The sequence below is a fragment of the Quercus suber genome, unplaced genomic scaffold, assembly GCF_002906115.3.
Source record: "Quercus suber isolate HL8 unplaced genomic scaffold, Cork oak 2.0 scaffold_303, whole genome shotgun sequence".
NCBI classification, from domain to species: Eukaryota; Viridiplantae; Streptophyta; class Magnoliopsida; order Fagales; family Fagaceae; genus Quercus; species Quercus suber.
In genome coordinates, this window is record NW_027069759.1 from 28942 (window position 1) to 41025 (window position 12084).

Below are 12084 nucleotides of genomic sequence, written 5' to 3' on the forward strand. Positions count from 1 at the left end.
AGCTCTTAAGCGCTTTGTGTATGGAGAGGTGTCAATTTAGCTATAAAACCTTTAACGTTACCCATGTCTACTAAAAACGTGGTTAAATATATATTTTTACTCTCTTTTATATCTCTTACCCTAAAAATAAAAAAATAAAAAAATAAAAAAAGGAGGAGAAAACAAGGTCAAAAAGTGATGGTTTTGTAAAGATTATGAACAAACATTACCATCACCTTAAAAGCTTTTATCAAGAATCATCTCCAACAAAAATAAATTCCTTCCTTCATTTCTAAGCAACCAACAAAGGCATAGCATCTAAAGCTGAAATCAAACCAAAAATTACCCACAAAAGTTGCTGACTCAACTAATTTGGAATTGATACTTTTTTTCTCTCTCTCTGATTAATTAAATCTATGATTATATTCACTGTTAATGTATGAAGACATGGTATTAGTGAGTATAATAAATTTTCTGTGAACGTTTGTGTTGCTTTTGTTTGTCGTGGTGTCCTGCTTTTTTTGGCACTTGGTAGATGGGGGTATAGTCAATAGTGGGCGGGACAGTGGGGCACAGCTTTGCTGTGTTTGGCAGCAAACAATGTTCCAACTGGTGTGGGAAGCAATAAAAAGGGCCAATGCTGATTTTTTAATAATGATCTAATAAGGAATGTGAATTTTATAGGGAAATTTTTAACAGTGAGTGTATGTGTAAGCGTTTGATTGCTGTTATTAGATTTTGACCCAGCTAATTTGTTATGGCTTTTTAATTCATGATGATGGTGATGATGTTGTTACCTATTATAATTTATCATGGACTAGTCGAATACTATCTCTCTAGGAACAAACTCGGTCAGCCTTCTTCTTAAATCAGCTATGGAGTTTCAACAAATTTGAAATTTTAATTTTTTTTTTTTTTTTTAATGTTTTGAAAGGAGAGAGACATAAAAGAGAGAAAAAATACATACTTAGCCTTATTTTTAACAGGGCTGGGTGACAGAATCCTAATTAAGCTAACCTCAAGTAGGTAAAGTGCCAAATTTCAAATCACGGGTAGTCAACTAAAATTTCGGCTAAACCACAAGTGGATAAGTTGTAATTAGCCCTAACCAATATAAAATAAAAATTTTAAAATATTTGAAAAAAAAAATAAAAAGGTGATTTTTTTTTTTTGAGTGTGAAATAAAAAGGTGATTGATTGTGAATAGTGGAAAAAGAAATTATAGATTTATGTGAAAATAATGGTCCACCGTTTATTATCGACAACTTCATCAAAGTTTTAGTAAAAGTTGTTGCCAATGGTATGGCCAAAGAATTGTGTTATATATATTCGATTCCGGAGTTAAGTTCTCTAAAAAATGCTTACAAAAATAAAAATGTTAGTTAAAATGAGAGGGGTAATTTGAATGCTCCACGTCTTGTCCATTAAAGTACAAAACTCTTAACTTATCTCATCTATTCTAATACTAGGCAGTTCTTCCCAATAAAAAAAAAACTAGGCAGTTCTATAGGAGTTGCATGGAATTTAATTGACTTTGAAAAAAAATATATATATTGTGTTATATTTGTCATTATAACCGTGTACTTGAATTTATTTAAAGAAATTGGCAGCTCTACATACAAGCCAAGGTGGTCATATGACCACCCTGAATTGCAAAAAAATGCATATATACACTTGCCAAAAAATTATTAAATGTTAACGTAACATATTGCGATCACCCTAATAAAAATGTTGAACACCCTGACTTGAGAATTACAAAAAGTTGGGTTCAACAAAAAATAAAAATAATGCCACATTCACAACATTTTCACAATACTTTTACAACAAATTCAATGTGGTAAGCTGTTACTAATTCTAATTTGGGTCCAATAATGATATTATTTTTTTTCTCACTAATAACAGTTTTTTGAATAAGATTTATTGTAAAAATGTTGTGGACATAGTATTACTCCAAAATTAATTTTGCCCCCCAAAAATAATCCTTAATCCCTTTTATAAAATTAAAAAGAAAAGGCTTAAATAACAACAATAAATATTAGCCCAAATAACAACAAACATAAATCAAACAAAAACAAGACAAGACCAAACAATATCAAGTGATCAAATTATTCAACAAAAAGCTTATTATAAAACAAAAAGATAAAAATCACTAAATATTCAAATTTGTAGCTCATTCAACCTATTCAATAAAAATAATTTCTAATTTCATTTTTCCCCAAAAAATAGTACCAAGAAAAATATTGTAGTTGCCAGTTCTCCTTGATGATGACGACAATTATACTCTTTTTGGCTTTGCAGTTGCAACAATTTTGCTCTCCTTAGCGACTCGACTCACAGTTGTAGCAGATATTCAAGTTATCATTTTACTAAATTTTGTATAATTTAAATTTTTTAGTTACCACCCAAAAAAAATTCCTAGAGTCTGCTACTGCTTAGAGACATCACTTTAAGAATTGTATCTAAAATTTTTTCATAATATTTATAAAATGACATTATCACAATTAGGAATATATATATATATATATATACTTTGAAAAAACTTAGATTGGGTTACACAAGCAAACCTTTATAGACTTATAGTTGAGTTTTAGGCATCATGCGAAAGTTCTAAGCGTTTCTTCTGCATTAAGCAAAGCCTTAAGTCTTTTTTTGAGCTAAAACGCTATTTTGAGGAAAATTTAAACTCGCCCTCTGATGAAATGAAATAGCTTAAAGTCAATGTCTTCAAAAGAGCTTCTAGATATGATATCATTTGTTTGACAATATTAGAAAAGTGCTTTAGGTACATGTTTAGTAAGGTTTTCAGACCCGGATCGTTCATTGAACCGTAAAAGGGAGAGGTTCAAGGTTTTTGAGGTCGAACTGGGGTCGAATTGTGATGACGTTATAATTAATTTAATAATTAATTAAAGCCTAAATATAGATATTAAATTTATAAAACTAGCAAAATTGACTAATATATCTATATATGTGAGGGAAATTTAATGATTTTCAAGCATATATTTAATTTAATTTAAATTTTTTTTTTTTTGAGAATCAATACGTGCCTAAATATAGATATTAAATTTATAAAACTAGCAAAATTGACTAATATATCTATATATGTGAGGGAAATTTAATGATTTTCAAGCATATATTTAATTTAATTTAAATTTTTTTTTTTTGAGAATCAATACGGTGCTTTATATTAAAGAAGACCTAAAAGATCAGCCTGTAAAACAGATGAACTTTCTGGTGGTACATCTTCCATCCAGAGGTGAAATTGAGAGAGGTTCTTAGCTTGCCTTGCTAAAGAGTGAGCTAGACCATTACATTGCCTCTTAACATGAGTATAATTAATCGATGATAAATAAGAGGCTATGAACTGAATATCCTTCACTAAGTGGCCAAAACTTGCTAAAGAGTAAGAGTCTTCCCTTAGTGCTATGATGAGGATCTGAGAATCACTTTCCAGTACAATATTTCTGAAACCCGTTTCCACTGCTAGCTCCATGCCTCGTCGAGCTGCCAGCGCTTCCACCTCTATCATCGTCGAGGGCAGAGGGATGCCTTCAGATAGGGAGACCATTACCTGCCCATGCTCGTCCCTGATGACCACGCCCAAACCAGCTGTATTTTCTGCTCAAAAAGAGCCCCATCCACGTTCAACTTGTACTGACCTGAACCTATAGGTTGCCAACTTGTTATTGGACTTCCCACTGGTGCTACCCGTGCCATGCTGTGCTGTGAAAATTCACTCACCCTTTCTTTGGCTTGCTGCAGTAAGTGATCCAAATTTTCTGCATTTTTACCCAGTCTAAGATTGTTTCTCCGGGTCCATAATGCCCACACCACCATGGCAAACAAAGTTGGCTCTCTATTTTCTGCGAATACAGTCCCGATAAGGTCAACAAAAGACTCGGTTCTTCTCAAATTTTCATGGTTCCATATAGGCTTTTTTTTCCAGAGTTCCTCAAGCTTTGGACAACTGTATAGAGCATGTTACACATATTCAATATGCTCTCGGCATGCTTCACAACCAGCATCTTGAATGATCTTTCGTCGAACTAGATTGTCCTTAGAAGGCAAGGAATTTTTAGTTGCCCTTCAGACCAAATTCTTCACTTTGCTCGGCACAGGTAGGTTCCAAATAGCTTGCCACAAAAGTTTTAACCTGGAAATATCAGATTGTCCAGGTTGTGTACTCTGAAATTCCTTTTGCAGAAATTGATACCCGAATTTCACCGTATATTCTCCTTTAGGATTATAGGGCCATGTGAGTACGTCAGGCTGGTTAGTGCGACATAGGGGTATTATTCTTATGATCTTCACTTCAAAACTACGCAAGGTGTTCTCCAGTACCTCTGTTTTCCATTGTCTCTGCTCCGCATCTATCAATGAACACACTTTGGCACTTAACAATGCCTCAGGCCGAGGTGATAATACCCTAGGAGAGTATTTTCTTGGCAACCAGCTATCTGCCCATATGTCTACAGATTGTCCATCCCTTATTCGCCATATTGCTCCTTTTTTTTTTATGACTTCTCTACCTCTTATTATACTACGCCATGCATATGAAGCTGAGCTTGGGTTAGCTGCCGCCATCACTGCACTATTTGGAAAGAATTTTGACTAAAACACCCTATAAAACAATGATGTTTTATCGTGTAAAAGCCGCCATGTTTGTTTCGCCAATAATGCATCATTGAACATTGATAAATCCTTAAACCCCATTCCACCTTGGGACTTAGGTTTACAAAGCCCTACCCATTTAATCCAATGGACCTTTTGGCCCTCTCCCCTTTGGCCCCAAAAGAATTTTTTGATGAGGGCCTCAATTTCATGACATAACCCAACTAGCAATTTGAAGCATGACATCGTGTAGGTAGGAAGTGCTTGAGCCACCGCCTTGATTAAGACCTCCCTTCTCGCTTATGAGAGCAACTTCCCTTCCCATCCTTGCAACTTTTTCCACACTTTTTGCTTTATGTTGTCAAAACTCTCATTTTTCTTCCTTCCAATAAAGGATGGCAACCCCAAGTACTTCTCGTATTGTTGGACCACCGGAACTCCCAAAGCATGCTTTATAGATTCTTGCATAGCTGGGGATGTGGATTTGCTGAAGAAAAGAGTGGTCTTATCCCGGTTAATCTACTGCCCAGAAGCTCTCTCATATGTATTTAAAATCTCAAGCAATTTTTGACAATCATTCTCTTGTGCCTTGCAGAAAATAAGACTATCATCTGCAAAAAGGAGATGGGTTAGTTTTGGACCATTTCGAGAAATAGAAACTCCTTTAATTTCTCCCATATCTTTTGGTTTTTTCAACAACCCATGAAAGCCCTCAGTGCATAGAAGAAAAAGATATGGGGAGAAAGGGTCTCCTTGACGAAGCCTCTAGTTGGAACAATGTTTCCTTGTGGCTCCCCATTTATCAAGATTGAATAAGTGGCTGTAGATATGCATCCCATCATTAGCTTCACCCAAGCCTCACAAAACCCCATCTTCTTCATCAGTTTCTCCATGTACAACCATTCAACCCTATCGTAGGCTTTACTCATATCTAGTTTGAGTGCCATAAAACCTGTCTTTCCTGTGCTATGATTTCTCATATAATACAAAGTTTCAAAAGCAACCATGATATTATTAGAATTCAATTGGTCTATCATAAAAACACTTTGATGTTCAAACACAATATTAGGCAGCATCTTTTTCAACCTATTTGCTAGAACCTTAGAGTATACCCTATATAGGACATTACTAAGGGAAATAGGTCTATATTGTGAAATGTATTTCGGGTTTTTTACTTTTGGAATCAAAGTAATAAAGGAGTGGCCAAGTGAGGGTGGAAAATTACCTGTATTCAAATACATAAGTATAGCATCTGTCACATCATTACCAACCAAAGACCAATAGTTTTGATAAAAAATTAGAGGCATACCATCTGGTCCAGGTGATTTTAAGAGTGCCATTTGTTTGAGAGCCACCTCCACCTCCTGTGCTGTGAATTCCCCCATCAAATTTGAATTCATCTCCTCTGTAACTATATGTGGGATTTGCTCCAAAATTGTCTCAAAGCTGGTTGGATTTGAGGAGGTACATAAATCTTGATAGAAATCCACCACCGTGTCCACCATGCTACTCTGATCAGTGCACCATCTGCCCTCTCTATTATATAATCCCTTAATGTAATTTCGCTGTCGTCGTTCAGAAGCTTTGCTATGAAAATACCAGGTATTTCGGTCTCCATCCCTAAGCCACTGTATCTTAGACCGTTGGGACCACATTTGAGCTTCATGGTCCAACAGTAAATTAATTTCCTGTTCAAGCCTTCTCTCCCGTGCCACATCTCCTCCTTTGCTTGTTGCCATTTCAGCCTTGGATAAGAGTTTTCTCTTTTCCTTTAGTTCACACCTCACACTCCCAAAAATTGTCTTACTCCACTTCGAAAGTGCTTCACCACAATGCTGAATTTTTTTTGATCATTCTATTGCAAGTTGTAGCCTCAATATCCTTTTTCCACACTGCTTCAATGCTTGCACCACACCCTTGCTCTGCCATCCACATCTGCTTAAACCTGAAAGGTTTTTGTTGATTACACTCCATACCTTCAGGCCGAATTAATAAGGCTTTATGATTCGAAGCCGTTGTGTCTAAGTGGTACACTTTTGTATCTGGAAACATTGAGAACCAATCATTGGTTGCAACAGCCCTATCCAACCTCTCCCATACTGTATAGTTCTCAAAATGCTTATGCCAAGTGAACATAGGTCCCACAAAACCCAGGTCCATAAATCCATATTCATCCAATACATCTCTAAACCCTTGCATTTGTCCATGCGGTCGTACTCTGCCTCTAATTTTTTCTGATTGCTTAGTTACTTCATTGAAGTCTCCTGCGCACACCCAAGGCGCCTTTCCTCTTGCTTTCAAACTTCTCAACCTTCCCCATGCTTCATTACTTTTTTGAGTATCCGGTTCCCCATAAAATCTTGTAAAGTGCCATTCCCCCTCCTTATTCTTGTTTATTGTACTATCTATGTGGTACTCCGAGAAAGTCTCTACTATTAAATCAAAATCCTCCTTCCAAAAAATCATCAAACACCCTGTTTTATTTCTTCTAGGAGCCATAAATTTATTTTTCATCTTCAAACGTTCTTTCACAAAAATTATCCTTGCTTCATCCGTCCATGTTTCGGCTAAAAATACAATAGATGGATCTTTTGCCCACACCATCTCTGCAAGCTGATTTTCTATTCATTAGTTCCCAAGCCCCCGATAGTTCCAACATAAAATACTCATTGGTTCTGGCAGGGCTGGGAACCAGCCTCTGCTAATATCAATTTGTTTTTCTTACCCCCTTGAGAAACCTTTCTCTTCTTAAGTAACTCAGATTGGTCATCCTTACTATCCTTCCTAGTTTTTTCCCCTACAATGTCTTCCATAACAACATTTGTCCCCGTCTCTGTTCTGTTAAGTCTTTCCACGTTGCAACCCTTTCTATTTTTTGCACTGTGTTTTCATCAATAACTGATAGTGGTGCACGTGGTAGTGGTGTTGAAGGAAGAGGTTGCTATGCACGTGAGGTTTGAGTGTACACGGTTTGGTCATCATTGAGTGATAGGGATTCTAGCAAATTTTCCTTACCCGTGGCAGTTATATTTTTGGCAGTAGTATCTATTGTTGGATCAAACCTTTTTAGCTCCTTATCAATCTCCTCAATCCTTTCCTCAAATATCTCATCAGCTGAACGTGTCTCCCCCAAATCCATTGACTTCAAATTCAAATTCCTTAATATCCCCAAATTATAGGAAGTTGAACGTGAATCATGCAAATTATTTTCCTGAGAATCCGCTTCATTATTATCCTGTCGCTCAGTATCTGTACTTTCCTTTTCTGATCTAATTACCTCCGGCGACAGCTTCCCTGTACGAACAACAACCACCGGTGGCTTCCTCGCTGCTGGTGGCGGTGTAGCAAAAGAGTATTTTCCCCGACGAGTGGAAAAACCAGGGACCTTAATGACGTTTTTCCTCGATGGAAAAAAAGGCGGAGCATGAATCCATGGTCCAAACTGTTGGGATTTAGTCGACAAGCTTCCTTCTGATTCAATCCATTGTTCACAATCCCTTTCATCATGCGTAAGGCAGCCACACCGGTAACATATGTTAGGGAGTCTTTCATATTTAAAAGACACCCATAATTCCTTACCACTGTCCAGAGAAATCACTCTTCCACGGCACAAAGGTTTTGATACATCAATGGTAACTCTAATTCTAATAAAACCATCCCCTTCTGACTCGTTTTCATTAGCCATCGCATTCACCTTTCCAATGGCCTCACAAATCTTCACATCCACTCGTCTATTTCTGAAACGGATGGGTATATCATGTATCTGCACCCAAAATGTAACCCACTTGAACTCCATCCCAGTCAGGTCTATTTCCTTATCATAGCTTTGCAGCACCATTAAGTGCTTGTCAAAACTCCAAGGCTTTGTTGCTACGATCTTCTCCATCTTGCTTTTATCATCAAAGGTAAAGAGAACTACTTGTTCCCCTTCTTTCTGTATCTTGAAGCCGTTTTTTGCTCTCCATAATGGTGTGAAAGTTTTCGCGATAGCATCTATATTAAGAGCGCGCTTGGTTAAAAATTTCACAGCCAACACGTGTTCTATCTCTGCATGTTCTTCCGTCAAGCGAAGGCCAGAACCTTCATTTTTCGATAGTGTAAGGCAACTCCAGGATTTTGTTAGGTCTTCCATTGTTTCAGAGTAAATAAAACTAAGAACTATGTTTCCTTGTATCCCACGAAAAAGAACCCACTAAGCCTCACAGGTAACTTCTTACCTAGAGGTACTACGACACTTTCCAAAGAAAGGGACAGCGAATTCTACACCCTATGAGAAGAGGGAAGACTCACGTTCTCTAGTGGAGAGAAACTTTTAGCTTAAGCATATATTTAATAATTAAATAAAAAAGTTAATAAAATAAAATAATAACCATGAAAACATTAAAATTTATAATTAATTTTTGAAGTAAAGTTGAATATCTTTGAAGGATTTTAATTATAATTTTTTTTTATTCCTTGTAAGAGATGGATAATTTAATTAAGTAGAATAAAATTGTTTTAAGTTGTTCTTTATAAATAAATAAAAATTGCTAAGGGGTTGGACCGCACGGTTCTTGCCACTGGTTCGTGTGGTCCAACCCCTGTTTTAGGAGCTCACGGAATTAACAAAAAATCTGGTTCTTTATGCTTAAAAAACCGATTTTCATCCCGATTTTTGGTTTTCATGGTCTGACCTCCCAGTCCAGTCCAGTCCAGTTTTGAAAACCTTAATGTTTAGCATTGTTGTAGGAAGTAAGTTTTAACTATAATATTTCAGTAGCTAGTAGAGCTTTTGTGAAATAAAGCTTTAGCAATCAAGATGCTGATAAACAATAAAGATTTTGAACTGATATCTTATGGATATCATTAGATATTAGTAATTTAGCCAAATATTTCGGGTCTGTTTGAATACCGCTTATTTTGCTGAAAATTGAAAGCTTATTACTGAAAATACTGTAACGAAATAAATTTTAAAACGTAAGGTCTGTTTCCTGCGTTTTTCATTTGTTGGCTGGGTCATGAACAGTACTGTGAAACCCAGCACTTAAAACGCAAAATGCAACCTAAGCGTTAGGCAAATGCATGCTTCATGTCGGAGGGAACAACATTCTAAAGTCGCTAAAATAGAGGAAAAATGAAAAAAGAAAAAAAAAAGGAATAGGTGACCGGCGGCCTACATTAATAACAAAATAACAAAACACGTTGGCTGCTTGTTTGCCCATATTGCCTAATATGGGTTTCAAACTTACAAAATATATGCCCTGTTTATTCCATTGTGAAAGATCTTTAGCCACTACTAATTAAGGTACCATGGATGAATGTCTCTCCTTGCCGTTACTGAAAGTGTATCTACAATCTGTTAGGATAATTATCTTGCTAAAGCCTTTGGAAACTGCTTGGTACAATTCTCTAGTTGCTAGTATGATGTTATGGAAAAACGAAAAAAGCACACACATTACTCTCTTAGATGAAACAAAAATTAAGTTGTTAGCTTTTATTAGTAAACCTTGAATCTACGACGGATTCCTTAATCCACAAGGTGATAATTTTATGGAATCCTCCAAAGAAAGAAATAGACAAAGTCTAAATTTTATTAATCTAAAAATTGAATTGCTTTTGGAGGATACAATGTGTTCAAATAGTAAAAAAAAAAAACTAGAGCGGCTATGAAAACCCCCCAAAATCCTATTTTGAATAAACAACATTAAAAGCACCTAAAAACTAGGAAACAAATACCATAAACCTAAAATAACGAAAATTATATAAAAATACTAAAAATAATAAATTACAAAAATCAAATTGTAGATTTTCCCTTACATCATAATAGGTTTACAGATCTTGTATTTCAAGCTTGGCTGGTATGGCATCCTCTGAAAAGCTCCTTCCATCTTTAGCTTTATTTTTATTTTTTGATTAAAAAGTGAAGGTGGTCAAAACATTAACTGGGTCCACCTTGAATTATCAAATCACTAATTCTTGAATTAGTGCTCTTAGTAACACATATGAGGAGCCATTTTCCATCATAGCTACCCTACTTTTTTTGCTCATTTCCTTTACTTTTTTCCTAACCTCATTGTCATAGTCCATTAAACAGTTTATTCCTCTCTCTACCTCATTTGCCAACACCAAATCACTACCTTCCCTATAATCCAACCTAATCTCAATAGCTAATCCCAACTCCTTAACCATCTCAAAGGCATTGATTTGTTGCTCAGCATATATTGGCCAGGTGGCAATTGGTATACCATGCCACAAACTCTCTAAAATTGAATTCCAACCACAATGTGATATAAATCCTCCTATTGCTTTGTGGGCTAGAATCGACACTTGTGAAACCCACCCACACACCAATCCAATCTTACTAGTTCGTTCTAAGAATCCGTCTGGTAAAACTTTCTCAAGACTCATGTAGTCATCCGGGAAGGCAAATTGGGTCTTAGGTGGCTCACGTAAAGCCCACACAAATCGAACCCCAGCTAGTTCAAGTCCAAGTGCAATCTCTCTCACTTGGGACCCACTAAGACCTCCCATGCTACCGAAGCACAAAAATACCACCGTTGATGGAGGTTGATCATCGAGCCACCTCATGATTCTTTCATGCTGGGCCCGATCTGGGTGCCACTGGGCCGGTCCAGCAAGGTCAAGAACAGGCCCAATGGGATAAAGCGGTGGCACTTGACTCGCAGAGAACGAGTTAAGTGCATGAGGCTCAAGCTCAGAAAATGTATTTATAATTATACCCTTGGTTTCAACGTACCTGCGTGCATTTTGTAAATAAAAAGAGTACCCATCTTTCTCCAACGCTCTAGAAGGCAGCACACTCGGAGGAACCGGATTGACAAAACTCGGAATGACCAACTCAGTGTCCAACTCAGCCAACCCAGTGGTGAGTTGGGTGTCTAGGATTGGAAGATGAAGCATGAAGCCAAGAAACGCAGCAGAAGATGGGAAGTAAAGGTAGCAAGGGATGTCAAGCTCGTTGGCTACATCGATCATGGAAGTTGTAAACAAGTCTATGAAAAACCCAACGAGCCGTCGGTCCGAGTCCACGTCCAACTCGGTTGCCATGAGGTTTGTGATTGCTTGCTTCACATGGGGTTTGTGTCTTTCAATGAATAATGACATGCGACCTGTGGAAGATTGGAATTGATCAGGTGAGGGAGGGTCTACAGTAGGGAGGAGAACGAACTTGATATTTGTGGAGGAGGCAGACTTGGCAACACATGATTGGACATAGGTGTTGACAAGGGGTCTTTGGGGAATGGTGATGATGAGTAGAGTGATAGAGAATCGAGGGTCACAATTGATAAGGTGGTGTGCAAGCTCAACAATTGGAACGAGGTGTCCGATTACAGGGGTTGTGATGAACACCACCTCGAATTTGGTCATGGCTGTTTTGAGCTTTTTACTTGATTATTTGGCTTTATCGAGAATGGCTTTTGGGAGAATGGGGGTATAATAATATTGTGAAGTAGTGCTATGACTATATAGAAAAGGAATAGGAAGTCATATTGA

At 36.9% G+C, this 12084-nt stretch overlaps 1 protein-coding gene across 1 annotated transcript; it reads right to left on the bottom strand.

Annotated features, from left to right (window-relative positions):
* Positions 1-10134: 10134 nt before the first annotated feature.
* LOC112012546 (UDP-glycosyltransferase 43) lies at positions 10135-12084 on the bottom strand. The gene has a single exon (XM_024044920.2). The coding sequence runs from the start codon at positions 11956-11958 to the stop codon at positions 10531-10533; it is 1428 nt and encodes a 475-aa protein (XP_023900688.2). The 5' UTR covers positions 11959-12084; the 3' UTR covers positions 10135-10530.